Source organism: Cariama cristata, unplaced genomic scaffold (genome assembly GCF_000690535.1).
Source record: "Cariama cristata isolate BGI_N322 unplaced genomic scaffold, ASM69053v1 scaffold3702, whole genome shotgun sequence".
In the NCBI taxonomy this organism is placed as follows: Eukaryota; Metazoa; Chordata; class Aves; order Cariamiformes; family Cariamidae; genus Cariama; species Cariama cristata.
Window position 1 is genome coordinate 1 of NW_009604246.1, and position 18,847 is coordinate 18,847.

An 18,847-nucleotide genomic window follows, 5' to 3' on the forward strand; every position below is an offset into this window, starting at 1 on the left:
TGGAGGGAAGGGATACCATTCAGAGGGACTTTGACAGGCTTGAGAAATGGGCCCATGTGAACCTCATGAAGTTCAACAAGGCCAAGTGCAAGGTCCTCCACCTGAGTCAGGGCAACCCCAAGCACAAATACAGGCTGGGCAGAGAATGGATTGAGAGCAGCCCTGAGGAGAAGGACTTGGGGGTGCTGGTTGATGAAAAACTCAACATGACCCAGCAATGTGCACTTGCAGCACAGAAAGTCAGCCATATCCTGGGCCGCATCACAAGAAGTGTGACCAGCAGGTCGAGAGAGGGGATTCTGCCCCTCTACTCCTCTCTGGTGAGACCCCCCTGCAGTATTGCCTTCAGCTCTGAGGCCCCCAACACAAGAAGGACATGGACCTGTTGCAGTGAGTCTTTATGTCAGAGTACAACTTGCATTTGGTAAATTAATTTAGCTGAACACATTAAAAGCAGGGCAGTTTGACTGAAGCACTGTAACTCCCTTCTGTTATCCTATATATCAAACATTTCTGAGGCTGGGTAGCAATTAGATTTCATGGTGACAAAGATGGCAGTTTTTCATCCTCGTACTTTGAGAGTAACTGTTCTAAGTTCATGCTGTATTTTATTTCTGGAGGTGATACTGGACAAGTTGATAATGCATGTAAGTCTGTCTAGCATCTGCATCTTGATTGTTGTAATGTAACTCCTTAGGGCTGTTGCTCTTTTTCCTCACAACAAAAGCTTGCAATGACAGCTGAAGGCTTGAGTGTTTATGGACTGCAAGAGCTGGCCCATACCCTGGAGGCCTGCCAGTTAGTCTGCCTAATGTCACAGGAGCCTGATTTTCGATTTTGCTGCTGTTTTGTTGGTCTTGTATTAAACCTGTAATTCACGTTCTCAAATAGAAGTGTTCCAACAGGTTGTGTTTTTTTCAGTGCAAGCACTTAGCAAATGCACTGAAGCATTGGTATAATTCACTTGTGCATGCTGTGGGCAACCACCCATTAAATGACAGATTTTCCCTGGCTCAATGCCGTACACCCTGAAAGTTAGGTCCAAACCATCTTGAATTATGTGTTGATGATAGTATTTTGTTACAACAGCTTTATTCTGTGAGCTAGGGTTGTTCCTTTTTCTTACAGATTTTGTCTTGTCTGTTTAGTTTGAAAAGAGTGTTTTTCGATCTTGTCTGTAATGGGCACAAAACTATTATTTGCTCATGCTTTCTTGGATGAACTCATGGATTCTTCCTTTTACTGGACTTTGCCCTGATACCCCGTATCAAAGTCCTCTTTCAAATGAGTAGTAGTTATGTTTGAGAAAGAGTAGTAGTTATGTTTAAAATCGTGTAGTCTCTTCAGAAGAGCAGGAAAACAGTTGCTAATAGGCAGTGACGTGCATACAATGAAGCTTTGAATGTGCTGATACCTTGGGAGAGACTTTTGGAGACTTGATTTCTGGAGAAATTGGTAATCAGTGATCAGTTTTAACCTTGAGTCCTGTTCTGTATATATTTACTATGAAAGACCATTTATTACAATCAAACAGCAGAGATATTTGATGAGAGCTCATGAGGACAATGTGGTGGTTTAACACACTAGATGCAACTTCTATGTTCAACCATCCCGTATTTCCTTTCTATTGTAATAGTCAGAAAATAACTTACAGAAAGGCGCAACAAACCAGTTTTACATCATGGAAGAAGCTACAGAAGGGTTGGCAAAGACTCTGCAGATGTGAAGGTTTCATGAGTATGTTCAGTATGGGGCAAATCCTACCCAAATTATTTTTTTATGAGCTGTTGAGTAGTAACAAGGCCTGTTGTGTGAAGAATAGACTAAGTATGTCAAACTGCTTAGGAGACAGTGGCATTGTGTGGCAGTTCACAGAGGAGAAATGCAACTGCTTCAGATTTGTGGGGCCTCATGCAGTCTTTGGGTCACTGTGCATCACGTATTGTGGCCTCATGGTACGTAGGCTGGGAACCACTGCTTTGCTGATTTGGATGATTCAGGAATGCAGCTGAACGCATAGCCCTGACTGCACAGGAGAACTGTAGCTGTGCAGATGGCTAAAGATACGAAACAAAAGGTCAAATTGTTTAACCAGAGGCTGTACCTTAGCATGGTTCCTTTATGTTTGTCTTAAATATTAATGCTATTATGGAATGTAATATTACATAATTGTCCTCTGGCTCATTTGTAAATAGCTAGCCGTCTTCCCCTTCTCCCACTGAAAAGATACACTTGGGGGCTGCATTGTGTTTTTTGTGTGGTAAAACAAACGGAGTCATTCTGCTGTGCCTGAGAGGGGTTGTTGGATTTGAATATTAATACCAAACTGCAATAAAATTCAGAAAGACATTCTTCTGTGAGGAAAATACAATTTAATTCTTACAGAAGAAACTAATTAAGTCAGAGGCAAATCGTTCTGTGATTCTAAGGCTTATTGCTAATGCTACTGAATGTTACTCTGCTTTGGCTGTTACTCATGGTAACGAGAATGTAGATGTTTAGCATGGGAAAGATGCCTGGTTTCCTTTCCACTCTGTTAGAGAGAGAAAAAAAAGAAGTCCCTTTTTTATTTTCTTTTTTAGCTACAGAAACATGTATTGTTTATGCAACTGGCTCAAGCATTTATTATTATTCCATTTCAAAACAGACCTCAGGAGAACTTCAGCTTTAATTTTATAATGAACTTGGGAGCTCTATCGGTGGAAAACCACTAACTGAATGCATACACACAATAACATGCACTGTCTTACTGACATAACTTACTTCAGTAAAAATTCTCCAGACAGTACATCAAAATTGCAAATTTTGTAAATGTATGTGAGATGTATACCTATCCAAAATGAACTGGTAGTTTGATCTAAGAAGGAAATATCTCTTCTCATTTTTAAGGTAAGTGGGAGGGTACTCCCTAAAATACAGACAGAATATAAATACACCTGCGCTTTTTGGCAACCCAAATTTGTATATATACATCAAATCTGTGCTGCTTTCTTTGACCATATTAATACCTGTAATATACATTCAGCATTTTATGTTTCTTATTACACTGTGTGTTTTTATCTAGGGCAGTGTTACACGATTGACACTCTAACTGCATTTTTGTGCTCTGTCAGCAAATCTTTTCTCACAATTATCTTGTATTCTTTCACATTATGTGGGGAAAAAAATGGGAACTTCTCAAGGGTGCCACTCTTTTCTGATGTAAGAAATGAACCTGTTATTATTGGTTAATATGAGGAGCAGCTAGAGATAACAGGTATTTATTTCTAATAACAGTGTGTATACAAGGACCCTGAGATCATGCACATTATACTATTACTGTTATTCTCATTCCCTCAGCTCCTTTGTTTCTCCAGCTGATGTAAGATGATGTGATAAAATCTTTGGACCTGGACAAGTATTGGGCTTTTCAGTTCAGATATCAAAAATACAATTAAAAAAAATCAGACTGAACAAAAATCGGATCATTTTATTTATTTGGAAATCACTTTAGTCAACAGGTACAGGTTGGCTCAAATTGCTTAATTCTCCTTGAAATAAGCACCTGAAAGCATTTATTTTCTCTCTCTGTGTTTACAGACAGTATACACGTCCCCTATGTCTCTTCCCATTGACACATGAAATTAGGATTTACACTGGGGAAAGTGAGAAGAGAATTATTTGAATGAATAGTTCGTTCTAAGTCTCTTTAAAATCACTGTGGTCAGTTTTGCATGGACACCAAACACTGGCAACAGCAAGGTGATGAGAACTAGGACCCACCCTTTGGATTTACAACTTACTAAATAAACTTCAAGTAGAAAACAGTGATTGAGAGGAAGAGCAATTTAACTCAAATTGCTGTTCTGAATATAATAGTCATTCAACCAGGCATCATGTAGGTTTTGTTTGTTTTTTTTTTTCTTTAGCACAATTGTCTATTTAGCAATTTGGTGAATTAAGCTCACCTGTACAATGGTATGTTATTATTTTTTTATTTGTGCTGCAGTAGCATTTGCAGGCTCAAGTAGGATAGAGGCTTATAAGAGTTGCTGTACAAAGACATTAAAAAAGACAATTCAAGCCCTGGAGAGTTCATAACCCTAATAGACAGCAAATGAAAGATAGCAAGGGAAACAATGGCAGGGAGGTCTGAAGCAGCTTTCCAAGGTCACACGGCAGAGCAGCAGTGGGTGTAGGCATGGGAATACAAGTGTCCTGTGCGCGAAGCTGTAATGCTTCATTTACAAAATAGATGAGATTTAAAATATGTCTTTGGTAATATAATATTGGTGATGCCTGTTCTCACAGAGGCTTAAACTGAGATTATTCAAGACTATTTTGTAAGTAGCAACGGAACTGCTCTGACAATCTTGGTGAAATGAGCAGGGTAGTACGAAGCATAGCATGGGACTGTTAGTTTCTTTTGCTTTTCTGAATGTGAGTGGACTCATGTACTCTGATATTCATGTTGAAAGTTACTGGGTTAGCTGTTAGCAAGCATAAAATAGCATTATTGATTATTATTTTTTTCCGCGAATCATTCTCATATATTAGTTGAGAATCTTGCTTTTTGTGTTGATTTCAATCTTGTGATTTTTAGCGTTTATAATATTTTAGCATGCATTTTTACATGTGCAAGATGCTTACTGGTAACTTTGCTTTGTTAATGATACTTTATCTTAAAGTCTTAAATACCAGATACTAAATGAACTGCAAAACTTCTGTTAGTACATCCATCCTTCCTCTTCCATATTTTTAACATAATTTAACAAAATCTTTGTGTACTTTTGTATCTGACTGCTGGGATCTGGAAGTCCATTCCATCCCCAAATTTTTCTATAGCCCAAGTCTCACCAACATACATTCCACACTTTGAGACACAGATGGAAAATTTGTAGTAACTGAAGAACTGAAATGTAGCCCAGCTATCTTTCACATTTAATTAGAACAGCCCCTGCAGAATATCCCGGTGTCCTGGTTTGGCTAGAACCTGTTCTAAGAGCCGGCCCCAGCCTTAAATGGTGCCACCCAAAGATCGTGAAAATCCCACATGCTGGAAATCTCTAGAAATTTAGTTTCCTGTTAAACTATTACCCTTTAAACAGGCAATCTGAGTACTGAGCTGACTGATGAAAAGATAGCAAGGTGCTTAATGTAAGAAATACAAAGGTTTAAAATGAATGAGGGGTCAGTAACTTTCATTTTTATATCACCCTAAGTAGATTTCAGGAGAGATCTAATAGATTGCAAGATTTTTCTCAGCTAATATTAGAGTTTCACGTGCTTTTCTCCTCTGGAATATTATTCACTATGGACTATAATACTCAATAGACCGCAACTTGACTTAGAGATTAGCCGCTTGCTTTATTTAAAGCAGAAAGATTTTATCAAAAAGAATGTCAAAAGCAGTTTTATGTAAAAAGATGGATCTGTAAATAGTTGCAGCATTTGCTGGCAATGTTTTCTACAGAGAATAATGAATATTCAATACTATTTAATTGTTTATTTAAAGCAGCTTAATGAGCTTTGCAAAGGCAGGAAAACACTGAAAAAATGCAAACTAAAAATGCTTTGATTATATTTTCTCGGTGACTGTCAACAGCCTCTGAGTAAAATGCTATATGTGATTGTCTTTTCAGTAAAGGTGGTGATACAGCTTCTCTGAAAACTGCCTTCCCACTAGTAGAAAAGGGCTAATACCTCTCTAAAACAGCGGTGGTACTGGTATATGCAGACACGTTTATCATGATGGCTGATTATTTAGTGTAGAATACATGTGTTTAAATGTGCATGTGAGAGACCGCATGTTGGGGGTGAGAAAAAACATCCCTAGACTCTCTGAGCTTCCTAATCAAGAAGATGACTTTGCCAGTCTCTGTTATTACTACATACTGCTGAGCAGGTACTGATGAGAACTGTTTTCTGTCTATGTATTTATCTGTGTAGACTATTTTAACAAGAATGTAGCAACTATATATTTTTGGTTCTGTTCCCTGATTAATTCTGCTAGTGTTAACTGGAGTAAGAAACTTCTTGCCAAAGGCTGCTTTCTTGGGTATTCTTGTGCACAGATTGTAAAGAGGGAAAAAGAAAGCAAAACTAATCATAATTTTGTGATTGTAAACCTCACTTAAAGCAAGAATTAGCATCTTTTGTTGCATAGCAGGGAGCATCTTTGAAGCTGGTAGAGTAAAAAGAATAAGAACCTGAGAGAGCATCCAAAAAAAGCCCACAGCAGAGGAAACATCTGACTTTATGACCCAACTTGTAAAATATATTCCCCATTTGCTTTGCAGTACTGTGTATGCTGTATTTGTTCTTCCATATGCAAACTTTGATGAATCCATGCTGCTTGTGACCTCAAATTGGTAGTTTCCCTTTTTTCTGTATTAGTTTTCTTTCTAAATGGTAACTAGAATGTGCACCTGTCTTTAACAAAAAAGTATGTAATTAAATACAACATAACCTGTCAAGCAAATAAAGATCTTAAATGTGGAAAAAAAGAAAAAAAAAAAAGCAGTTGAAATAATCCAACAATTAGCCACTGCAAGAGCTTTAAAGACAACTGTAGGAAGCTAAGGTTTTGTGCATTATTTTTGTGATAAGTTAATTTATTCTTTTTTTTTTTTTTTTCCCTCAAAGGGAGCATTCTACCCCCTCCCTTTGATTCCTTGTACCCAAGGGCTAGCTGAATGTAAATACTGGTAGAAACTTCCAGATCAAGCATATTGCTAAATGACTCTATCTCAAGAGGTCTTTCGTGAAATGTTATGATAACGGAATGGCACAGCACTTACTAATCAGGGTAGCTGATAAATAAATAGGCAGCTAAGGGAGGATTCTTCCAGTGAGATGGACCACAGGTGGCTGATCGTTATAAGATCAAGGAGTGAAGTTATATTGGTGATATAGAGCAAAGCAAATTCTGTAGTAAGCCCTAATTAATTATTTTATACACTTTAACATGGTAGCACAGAAAGAAAAAAAGGAAAGTGAAATGGTTTTGTTTGGCTAAGGTACCTGTGTCTTCGAAAGAGATACTGTCAAACCAATTAAGATCTCATATTTTTGTTTTGTTAAGAGGAAATTTTTGCAAATCCTAGGGTCAGTAGAGACAACGTTTCCTTGAAGATTTTGATTAAAACCTTCATTTTGCTTCAGTAAGACTATGTTTATAATCTGAACAACACAACATATCAGATGGTCTATTTTTCTAGAACTGACCAAACAATGAAATGTAATATATAAATAATTTACCTTCATTGTCAAAGGTACATTAATTTAAAGAAGTTCTATTTTAATGATCTAAATGGTTGTACCTCGAGTAAAATCTTCTTGTTATTTAAATCAGGCTGTGTTCGTTCAATGCAGGGTAACAGATGTTCTCAATTCTATGGATGTATTAAAAGGATGACTTCACTGGATTTGTTGTCACATCAGTTAGTGGGCTTGGAACTGACTCCAGTTCACCTTGAGATATTATGCTTGTAGCATTTAGGATTGGGCAAGGCCTGCTGGTTTTAACTTGGCTTTATCTTCCAATATAAAGCACATTAATACTAAGATAAAAATCAAAGCAAAAGCTAAAATTATTGTTCTTTAAACTACATAATACTACATTTACTTACAAATGAAATCTGAGCCCAAATATGAACAGTGATCCCGTAAACACTGAGGGCAGCAAAAAGCTGTTTAATCTTATTGCTTCCTACTATCCACTGCAGTTATTGTTCTAGTAAGCCATTTGCTGTCAATATATGTATCTCAGCATGTTACTCATCCTCATTACAAAACCATTTCTGAACAAACACTTGGACTACAGCTCAGTGAAGTGATAATTGCAGGCAGATGAACACTGACAGCCACGTCTTTGCTATTTTGTAATGCCTCCTGGGTTAAAGAAGAAACAGGACTAAGTTGGAAAACAGGAAGGATATGCACCAAGTGGGACATATAGCCCTTTCAAGGCCAGGATCTGTTAGCTGCTCTTTAGAGACCAGCTGAAGTGAAGGAAATGGGATCTCTGGCAGGAGTGCAGGACACGATGCAGTGCAGGAGCTTTGCGAGGCTGGCTTTTTTATGGTCTGTACCTAGCATATTCTGTGCCATTTGAATGGTGCACAAGAGCATCCCTAACAGCCAGGTGTGGGATGCATTTTAGATAAATATTTGGAGCAATGAAAGTCTCTTCTAGAAATGGTATGCTCTTAAACATCTCTGAAGAAACCACTTAATTTTGAAGTCTTGAAAATTTTTGCGGTTTTGTGCAAGGTTTCATTAAGAACTTGGATTTCCAGCTGCTAAACAACTGCAAGCTTTCATAAGTTCTTATCTTAGGTTATTCACAAACTTTTTTTGCCTTTTTTTTTTTGTTCTCTCCTAAAACATAGTACTCTATAGTGAGAAACCAAAAAACTGCTTCTCTTCACCACTGTGCGATCTGTTCTCTGCATTTAATTTCTAAAAATTGCTACTATTAAGATTTATGTATATTCTGGGAGGGAAGGATACTCCAAGGCTGCATAAATGACATATGGATAGTTTAAAAAAGAAAATAAAAATTGTACTGGCAATATCCAAGTAGTTTTGAGTGCAATGTAAAATAAACCAAGCCATGGATAGCCAAAGAACCACAAAGAAAATGTTTTCCTCTTTGCATAGGTCATACATCTGAAAAATGGGAAAAAATGAGTTTCTTCCTTAAATTGCTGGATAGAAGCATGGCTACAAGTTCAAAAAGGAAGTGATTTCTGGTATTGCCACAGACTCTGTGTCTGAAAGTGAAGAAGTCATGTACTGACTTGCAGGATTACTTATTTTTGGGCAGAATTCTAAAAATTATGGCGGTATTTCACATTGATTTATTAGGTCTGCACAGAATATGGAAAGTCTGTCTAGCAAAAGATATTAAAGTTTGGCTTTGTTACAGATCAGAATCTTTTCCCACATTTGCCTTTAAAATACAATTTTTGTGATACCTGGAAAATTTCAAGTGGTTAGAGAATTATGCTGACTTTTTTTGTGAAGTCTATATTTTCACCCTAATACAAAGAAATCATTCTTGAATTAGCATACAAAGTAACCTTTCTAAGGAGGATACTGAATAGTTTAAGCTTTTATTAACCTTTAATGTTTTTCTACACCTCTCTCCTCATCCCTGCCCAGGATGCCTTTGAGATAATAGCTGAAAATTATGAGTTCAAAGAAAATGAAATATGCTGCCTGGAATTTCTGAGAGCAGCTTCTGTGCTGAAATTTCTTCCATTTCCAGTAACCAGAATGAAAGATATAAAAGGGCTGCCCTGCATGGGAGACCGAGTCAGAGATGTCATTGAGGTAACATACCTCTGAATTATCTGCCAATTGATTCTTTTACAGATCTACTTTTAGAGGTCACAGAGTGCAGCATTGATATCTGTGTGTATTTACACAATCTTCTGTATCTCCTATAATAACATTATATTATCCTTGTTACTAAGAATGCAATGATTTCTGGAAACCTTTTGTAGTAACATAAGGTTCTGTCATGGAACCCTTGCCCTTAAGAATAAAGGTAATTAATAAATAAATACAAATTAATAAGTAATGCAGTATCATCTTTGTATGTAATTTTTAAAGGCTTACTCTGATTGTGAAGTGGCAGGTTAACTGTTAATAGTTTTGTTCATGTGACTTCTGCTCTTGGCAACATCACTTTGTTCACTTGAATGCTTTATTAGAAACTGCAAATTTTATTAGAAATTTACTAGAAAATTTTATTAGAAATTTTTGCAAAACTAGTAAATATTTTAGTACTTTAATGTTAAATCCTACCTTGCTATGAGTTATAGCAGAGCCTTTTATCTAGGTGATGGATGAACTTTACTTTCTTACTGGAGATTTGAGTATCCCCTGTATTTTTTTCTAATTCTTAACCTTTTCAGGACCCCACATCTCAGGTGATGTTATTCCAGAAGGTAGCTGATCAGGGGGCCGCAGCTGTCTGGAGAGGTCATTGCGACATATTTTGGTTCACTCTGGCTCCTTGTTTGCCTCACTCCACCAGTTAAGAATGTAGCATCTGAAGTGCTCTTTGTACCTGCTACCTGGGGGCTAGAAATTCAATTATGATCCCATAGAAAATCAGATAATTTGTTGGGGTTTTACTGGTGGGGTTTTTTTGTTGTTGTTGTTTTTAGTTTTTATCAGAAAGACTGAAGGAACTGTACACTCAAGAAAAAAAATTTATATGTTCTTACAATGCTCTTACTTTTAAGAGAAGCAAACTCAACCAAATAATGAAATCTGATTTTCAGGACAACTCATTGATAGCTTATGATAAATAACTGCTTTCTGACTGTGAATTTATGAGTAAATACGTACTGTGAAATATATTCCATGGTCCCAGTTTCTACTTCATCCTTGAGTAAATTATGAGTAAGTAAGTAGTGTGAAATTTATTCTGTGGTTCCAGTTTCTCCTTCATCCTTCAGTAATTTTCTGACTCAAAAAGGATTGCAGAATTTGATCCTAATCGAATAAAACAATATGCTTTCTAGGGGTGCTTTTCATGTTTGTACAGGTTGATAAGACTTTCTTTTAGATTATTTTACTAAATCTTACCATAACGTTGATTATTTTTTTTAAGGTAATGTTTTTCTTTGTTTAGGAAATTATTGAAGAAGGAGAGAGTTCTAGAGCTAAAGAAGTATTAAATGATGAACGATATAAGTCATTTAAGGTAAATCTTTTGAAGTTTGTTGCTGTTAAAGATTTCCCTCCGTTTAGTAGACCATAGACATAACCATCAATTTTATTATAAAGGAACATCCAATGTAAAGAAAGAAAGGTCTTGAATAAAGAGAAAGAGAGAAAGAAACTGTGATAGAGTAAGAAATAATGGTGAAATCAGTTACCTTTCTAATTAATGTGATGCATAAACAGTTGCTCTTAAGCTTGAACTAAACAATCTCTTTTTCCTGAAAACTAATGTAATGCAAACTCTTTGCTGTAAGTTTAACTCAATGTTGGGTTTACCTTTTCCTCAGTTGATTATCATTATAACACTACACCATCTTATTCTGGCATTAAGAAAATGCCAGGTGAAGAAGATGACTCAGGTCTATTTTAGTTCTCTTTTGTGTAAGGCAGAAGGAAGAGGACTGGAGATATTTCTTTGTTAGGCAGATTGTAGGTTCAGAGTCATGGTTACGCTTATTCGTAGTTACAGGGAATCTAAACCACATAAATACTGCAGTTCCCATTTCTTAAATATTCAGTGAATTCTCCACTGGAAAAATATATACTGGAATTTTTTTTTTTTCAATTTTATCTGTGGTTTTAATCTCTAAAAATGTCCTGTTTGTGTCTTCAGAAAAATTTAAAACAGAGAGTAAAACAAATGGGACTGTGTGATTCTCCCCTGCGTTACTCACTTTTACTTCAGCTATCGAAAGGCTCTTCCATTCTCTCTGACTCGTAATACAGTTATGAAAAGGTGTCTAGTGACAGTTGTTGATGTCATCTGTAGCAATATTCAGAAAAGACGTGTAGATTCACATGTATAGCAGAATTCAGGAGCCGGACTTGCTTATTAATGGTAATAAAGATTGTGGATCAGCCATTAATTTGTTTCAGGGTTTAAGAAAATTTATTGGAGATTAGAATAAAACCTATCAGGGGACAGATTATCTGAAATGGGCTTTATGCCTTGTTTCACATGCCAAATTACAGTAAACTTATGTGGCGCTCTTGTTAGCTGAGCACAATCTCAACATTTTGACTAAATTGGCTGTTGCCAGTTTTTCCCAACAGTTTTTAATATGTTTCTAAGATAGTCAAGAAGAATCCCATAATATCAGTGAAATTCCTAAATTTTACTCTTTAGCATGGTTCTGGTAACTGCTGCAAATCACTCATCATGACTTAAAAGATCATCACTAATCCCAGGACCACAGTTATCAAATGACTGAAATAAATTATGCAGTCAGTGTTTCAGATGTAGGGTACATGAATGATATGATCAGTTTGCCTCCTTATGGAAGTGGATGCTGCAGAGAACAAGTTCATATAATTCACTTTCAACAGCTGAAAAAGAGCAATGCTCGCATACACAATTGAAGAAATGGGCTACTTGCTACTCACACTGCACTCTTGGCAGTGTCTCTAAATTGATGTCCATAAATATACTGAATAATAATCGATCTTAGTATGGAAAGGAAAAAAAGTTTGGGTTTTTTTTTTTTTTCCTAAAAATTTGGACAGTGACATAGAATCAATTTTCTTTAGTTCTCTGTCCCAATATTAATTAAGTCTCTTGGAATCATTCTAAACCCAGTAATTGACTCTTTTGAAAATCTTTTAGCACTAGCAAAAACATTAAAGAGAACAATCTAAGTATTTTTAAAAATCACATTCTTTCATAAACACCCATAATTCAGACAAAGAACAGGTAATTTCATCCATTATATAAAAAATGTAGGATAATTCCTATTTAATATTATCCAAGATTTTAATCTTACTCTTTTTTAAATCTTAATTATTTCCAGGGAATTAATCTCTTTAGAAAAACACAAAATAAAGCTAGCATGGTTGGAATTCAGAGGTTGTAGATTCAATGGAAAACAGCAGTTACGCATGTCTTACACAGCTACTCATTGAGTTCTATAAAAGGACAAAGAAACTATTGAGAGCTTCAGTATTGACAAATTGAACATAAAGAATGTGCTTTTGGGCAAGCATGAAAGTTTTCCTTCTTGCTTTCATATCACTGTTCATCTGAGATATTGATCCACTGAATAATGCTTACAACTGTGACATTTTTGCTTTACATCCTTTCTTGGGGAATAGTTAGTGTACAAAATTGCTTTGGAATAAATGGAATATAAACATTTTAAAACTTTGGAGACTGGTAGATTTGGACTTTTTTTTTTTTTTTTTTTCTCCCCCCAGTGGGTAAAATAGCGAAATCTGTACTCCAAATAAGATATGTAGGAATTTAGCTTGATTCACACAAGGACTGAAGAAGTGTAAGACTCTTTATAATATGCAAGCAAACAAAAATTACCATTTGTACTTGAAATTAAATCCTGTTTTGGAAAACAATATTGAGCGTGACCTCCAAACATGTGTTTTATAGAATGTAGTATAAGAATAGATTTGAGGTGTTTGTGTACTTACCATCTGTTTCCGTGCTCCATTGAGACCCATCGCCCTCAGTGCAGAATTTCAAGAGCCACAGAGTTCCCACTGACCCCATCTCTCGGGAGTGCTGTAACACCAATATCGTGTGTACAACTGAGAGCTGGTAGTGCATATAATACAAAATTGTAATGTCAGTCAAATTACGAAGATAATCTTGAGACACCTCTTATTCAATGAAATCAGTGTGCAGGAGTCCAGCTACTTAACATTATTGTTTGCATTTCTATTAAAAATAAAGACTACTGTCCTTATTTCAAACCTTTCTTGACAGTGTACATTTAGCTAAACCATATGAAGATGCTGGGAATACTACTATATTTTTGTTTAGATTTCACTTTAATGAGAACTGCTCATGTATAAAAACAATTAACTGTTCAATGTAACTATGCAAAGAAAGGAAGCTGGATCTGTGTTTGTATTGCACTATTGTTTGTCTTTAATGTAGGATAAACTCTACCCGGTATTTTCCCTGTGAAACCTCATTGTTACCTACTTGTTGTTAATTCACTGCTCCTTTAGAAAACAACACTGAAAGGTGTGTTCTTCTACTGACCTTAGCAATTTACTTCAGTCTTTGGAGTGGGAGTGAAGACATCTGAGAAATGGTACAGAATGGGTTTACGAACTCTGGAAGAGGTAAAAGCTGACAAGAGCCTGAAGTTGTCAAAAATGCAGAAAGCAGGTAAGGTGAAAGGCTCACAAAAACTTGTATCTCAGTGCTCCAGGAGCTTGATAACAGAAACAGAGGAGGCAGCAAAGTTCATTTATATATCCATTTTCTTGCTGCAGTGTACTGTGAATACTAAATTATTAATTTAAAATAATATTTGGACTAACAGAGCTCCTGATTAAAAATGGTGTCATTCAAAACATATGAATATGCATATTTTTAATTGCTTACACAAATATGCAATGAAATCTGCTCTTATATGCAAAACTATTAGAGGGTCATTATTGCACAGGTTGTGAAAAAATGACAACAGCTAAGGAAAGCCCAGAACTACTTTTCAGAGGAAACCTGTCTCCTTCAAGGCAGCCCTGCTTCAGTGATAAATCAAGATTTGTAATAAAATACTTGTAAAATTACTTCGGTGTGCCTAGCACATCTTAACTCTAAATTGTTAAACATGGTCAAATGAGTGATGTTGCTTCTCCATAGATTTTTTTTGTGTGTGTGCCATTTCCCTAAATAAAGGAACTCAGTTAAACAAAGGAATCAGTTACATTAAGAAAAGATTATATAACATGACATTAAAATAATGTAACTTTATTTTTGCATTAAACCCGTGTTTTACATCACCTCAGAATCCCTTGTATCAGCTTGCCCACATTCATGCCCCTTTGTCCTTTTTTGTTAACATATATCGAAACATGAACCAAGCTGCAGGACTGGGCCCTTTTGATACAAGCTCTGTGATCACACATAAAGATAGCTGGGATATTTCACATACCTCTGAGCCCTGTACTTGGGTAGAACCCCATCATTTTGGGAAGAGCGCCTTTTAAAGCAGTACATCCAGAAATGCCATTGATGGGAACTGCTAGGGAAGTCAGAATAATTTATAAATCAGGTTCTCAGCAAGTGGAGAAATTATCCTGACTGCTATGTTGTTATAAATTGTAACTTCTGTTATAAATTGTAAAAAATTATAGTGATAAAAATATATAAAATTTATAAGGGCAAAGATGAGGGAAGGAAGAGGTTGTCTTTTGGCTGCGATCCCCCACACTCAGGGCAGGTGGCTGCCTCCAGGAATGGTGGGGAGGAAGGAAAAGACTCCTGAAGGGGATGGATCAAGATCTTTTTCCTCCCACAACATGTCCTGAAACAAACCTATAGTTTCAGGTTCAAGATCAAGCATTTCTTGATTCTTACCATTAGATAGGGTTCCCTTGCCCCTAGTACAAGTTCTGTGGTTTAACTTGGTGAGAGGTGGCTGTTTCACACTGGGCTTACGTAACACTATGTAGAGTTTGGTAATTCCACAGAGTGATTGGCACTCTTTTGTCTTTGATTCCCAGGGTTTCTCTACTATGAGGACATTGTTAGCTGTGTATCTGAGGCAGAAGCGGATGCAGTAAGCTTGATTGTCAAGAATACTGTGTGTATGTTTCTACCAGAAGCTTTAGTTACCATAACTGGTGGTTTCAGGAGGTGAGTGAAAATAAATGAAGTCACTTGGCTGTTTTATTTAGGTACACACGAAATGATGTTTGTGTCTTAGAAAAATCAAATAACCTTAGTGGGAAGGTATCAGAGTTTGTTTTCAGTGGTTGTGGTTTTGTGTTGTGTTTTTTTTTTTTTTTTTCCAAACCAAAGAGCAATTCTATGACATTCCCAGGTTCCTGTGTTTTATTACTATAGATGGTTGGTTTGTCGGAACAAAATCTATCTAAGAATAGCTTGCTGGAAAAATGATGTTTAGATCACATACTATACTTGAGCATTTTATTTTTTTTAATGGATCTGAATTCCCAAGGCTGACACTGTTGTAAAGCCTTGCTTGAAAGAAAGATACAATAGCTTTAAGGCAATCTTAGTGTTTGGTTTGTGGTGGTTTGGTTTTTTGTTGGTGGTGGGTTTTTTTTTTGTTTTGTTGGGTTTTTTTTAAGATAACTTGGTCACATGAGATTGAAATGTGCTAAGGCAGAGTTCATAGTATTAGAAGTATACTTTGCAGGAAACACTGACTAAACTGAATATACACTAACATCTGTATAGATAGAGTGATCTCAGAATTTCTTTCCTGGATGATTTTTGTTCCTAAAGCTTTTGGTCTTGCTCTGTAAAACCAAACCTCAAACTGTTGCTTAGGACATACACAATTCATTCTTTCAGCACTTGAGAGCTTTCCTAGAGCCACATGGCAAAGTACTGAGACTGGGAATAGTATTAAGGAGTATTGGGTTCCTTGCTCTGTACTCGGTCCCCCGTTATGTCACTATTTGTAGTACATATCATGCTCATAAACCAAAAAAACCTTAGTCAGCACCTTAAATCTCTTGCTGCTTAATTTATTACTTTGTAAAACTTTGACTGTATTTTTAATATAAAAATATCTTTCAAAAATACTTGAACTATTCTCTTAGAACTCAAAATACACAGTTCTATCATTCTCATGCAAAAGACAGAAGAATGTTAATAATTAATATATCACTTGTGTGATCTATTATTGTCAGCCTAGATAGGCCTGCATACACTCACTCCAGTCCTAAATTAAGACCTTATATGATTTGTATTTGCTATATACATGCACAGTGATTGTGATGAATGTATTTTATCGCCTTTGTGCCACTTTGTGATATTTACAATTGTTCCTTACATGTGCCATATTTATTGCAAGAATGTTTTCAGCCACCAGCTACGTAATTTCTATAACAGTGTGGTCAATAAGAAGCATTAGGCTTAAGTATGAACCCTGACCAGAGGTATAAGAACAAGGTAAAATTTTATATTCAAAAGCTCAAGTGTCATCATTCTGTGAGTCCTTGTTTAAGAGGCATGTATGTGATGGCAATTTCTTCCCACTCGTGCAAATCAGTTGGGGACCTTGTGTTGTTAGTAACTTGGATATAACTGATTTACACATGTCTATATGGGTCAGAGTTGCAGGGACAGAACTGTTATCACACTGAAAATTCCCAGTTTCTTCTGATATGATGTATTTGTAAGCTTTGATGGCAGCATAGTTGTTTGCAAATTTTGAACCTCACACATCAAATTTAAGCATGTTGTTTTGCTTATTATTTCAGGGGGATATGATAGCCATTCTCTTTTTTATTAAGAATAAGCTTTTGTATCTCTAAATGAGTGTGTCAAACCAGAAGAGAAATTATTTAAGCATCTAATGATGTCTTCAGTGAGTAATCCTGTATATTAATTGCGTGTCTTTAAATATACAGAGAATATATTAAAAAACTAAGTTTCAAAATGTCAGTCCTAAATGGTATTTTATCAGCCATGGAAAATAAATGCTGCAGTGTAGGATTTGTAGAAAAATTGATTAAATGGATTGAGGTACCTTTATTAGGCACCTATATATTAGTTACTGAACTGCAATAGAGTTGACTACATCTGTTCTTTTTTACCTGTCTCATATAGTGGCAGTATTCATCGGCATAAAGTATGTGTAAGCTCGCTAGCTCACAGTTTTCAGTTAATAAATTATTATTTGTTTCTTTCATCATTATGTAAGTATTTTAATAAAACAAGTAGGCAAATTTTATTAATCAAACAACTTGACTTGATTCTCTGATACTACACCTTGTACACTACTAACATAAGAGAAGAAATAGCTCATGATTGCTCTGAATAATATATTAATTCCCCAGGACCCAAATTTGTCTTGTATATTTGTTTCATAACTTAGAAAAAAAAAGCAGTTGATTGTGTTCCTCTGGATTTGACTGGAGAGTGAAAGTCAGGAGTCTCATAAACCTTACTATGTAGGAGAACTGGATGAGTTACGAGGAACAGATCTTCCAGTAGCCATCTACAGTCATGGAGATTCATTAGGGTAGAGATGAACTACAGGAAAGTTAGATTTCCCAAACCTATCAAACACACACATGGCTGGATATATTTAATGAGTTACTAGACCTTTTCCATTAGATTCCTGAAATTCCATGAATTCAGATGTTGCAGTTGGTGTTTGTAGGAGCTGTAATCATGGATGGTTGTAGATGAGCCATGTTTCCTGTATAGATGACGGAACAGTTCAAAGGATTAAGAGCAAACACAAGAGAAGCCACTATCTAAAGTACAAAAGCATCAGGGCATCAGTCCCTCAGTAGCCAAATTGCAAGCACAAGTGCAGGAATAGACTTGGCTGGCAGCTGTATGTTAGAAAGCAACAGGAAAAGAAAGAGAAGGATGTACAATGAACAGTGAAAATGATGGAGTCTTGAAGAGGAGAGACAAGGATATTTGGAGCACAGGTTTGGCTGATAGTCTGGAGGCTGTGTTAGGACACTGATTACTGCTTGTGTCAAGGAAGCAGAATTGCAGGACTAAGCCAGTAGTTATCCATTTGCAGATTACGTAGTACAGGAGACTACTGTTTGTGTGTTTCTAATTCAGAATGGTGGAAGATTCAGGTGGAAAAAAGGCCATAGACAGAAATTGAAAGTCAAATTGCTACTTTAAATCTATGTGGTTTAATAAAAATACCAGACCTACAAGTTATTAGAGTGAGACATGAAAACTGAAAAAAATGATGCAATCTTACTGAGAATATACCAAGACCTGTTTCTCTGACCAGTTGCGCATAATTTATTTCCCCTTTTGCTGTAACATTCTGTAGTTTCAGCTTAGCCCCCAAATTCTTTCTCTTACCTCTTCTCAAGGGTTGTATTAATGAAGCAAACTTCAGTATCTGCTACTTCCTTCATGCCTTTTGTTTCCGATTCCTTCATCTTTCTACCTGTCTTCACAGAACAATAGCTCATAAAACATCTTTAATGACAAGCACTTTCCTTATGTTTTTGGTTGAAAGCAGCAATAACACTACTTTTGGTCGAAGGCAACTCTCTTTTCAGCTGTCTTAATCCATGAAGGAATATAAAGACTTAAAAGTAACTTAAATAAAGGGTCATGATGGCAACCCTTCAGTATTTCCCTAATTTGAAGTCATTCAGGAGCAGAAATGAATAAATTAATAATGTCTGGATGAATTTATCTTTT

At 36.1% G+C, this 18,847-nt stretch overlaps 1 protein-coding gene across 1 annotated transcript in view; it reads left to right on the plus strand.

Annotated features, from left to right (window-relative positions):
• Positions 1-161: 161 nt before the first annotated feature.
• DNTT (DNA nucleotidylexotransferase) overlaps positions 162-18,847 on the plus strand; it is a gene marked incomplete at its 5' end in the record, with an annotated part of 81,324 nt that continues 62,638 nt past the window's right edge. The window contains 5 exons of the mRNA XM_009695499.1: positions 162-239; positions 9,148-9,318; positions 10,631-10,702; positions 13,723-13,846; positions 15,187-15,319. Coding sequence (XP_009693801.1) covers positions 162-239; positions 9,148-9,318; positions 10,631-10,702; positions 13,723-13,846; positions 15,187-15,319 — 578 coding nt within the window. The remainder of the gene's footprint in view (positions 240-9,147; positions 9,319-10,630; positions 10,703-13,722; positions 13,847-15,186; positions 15,320-18,847) is intronic.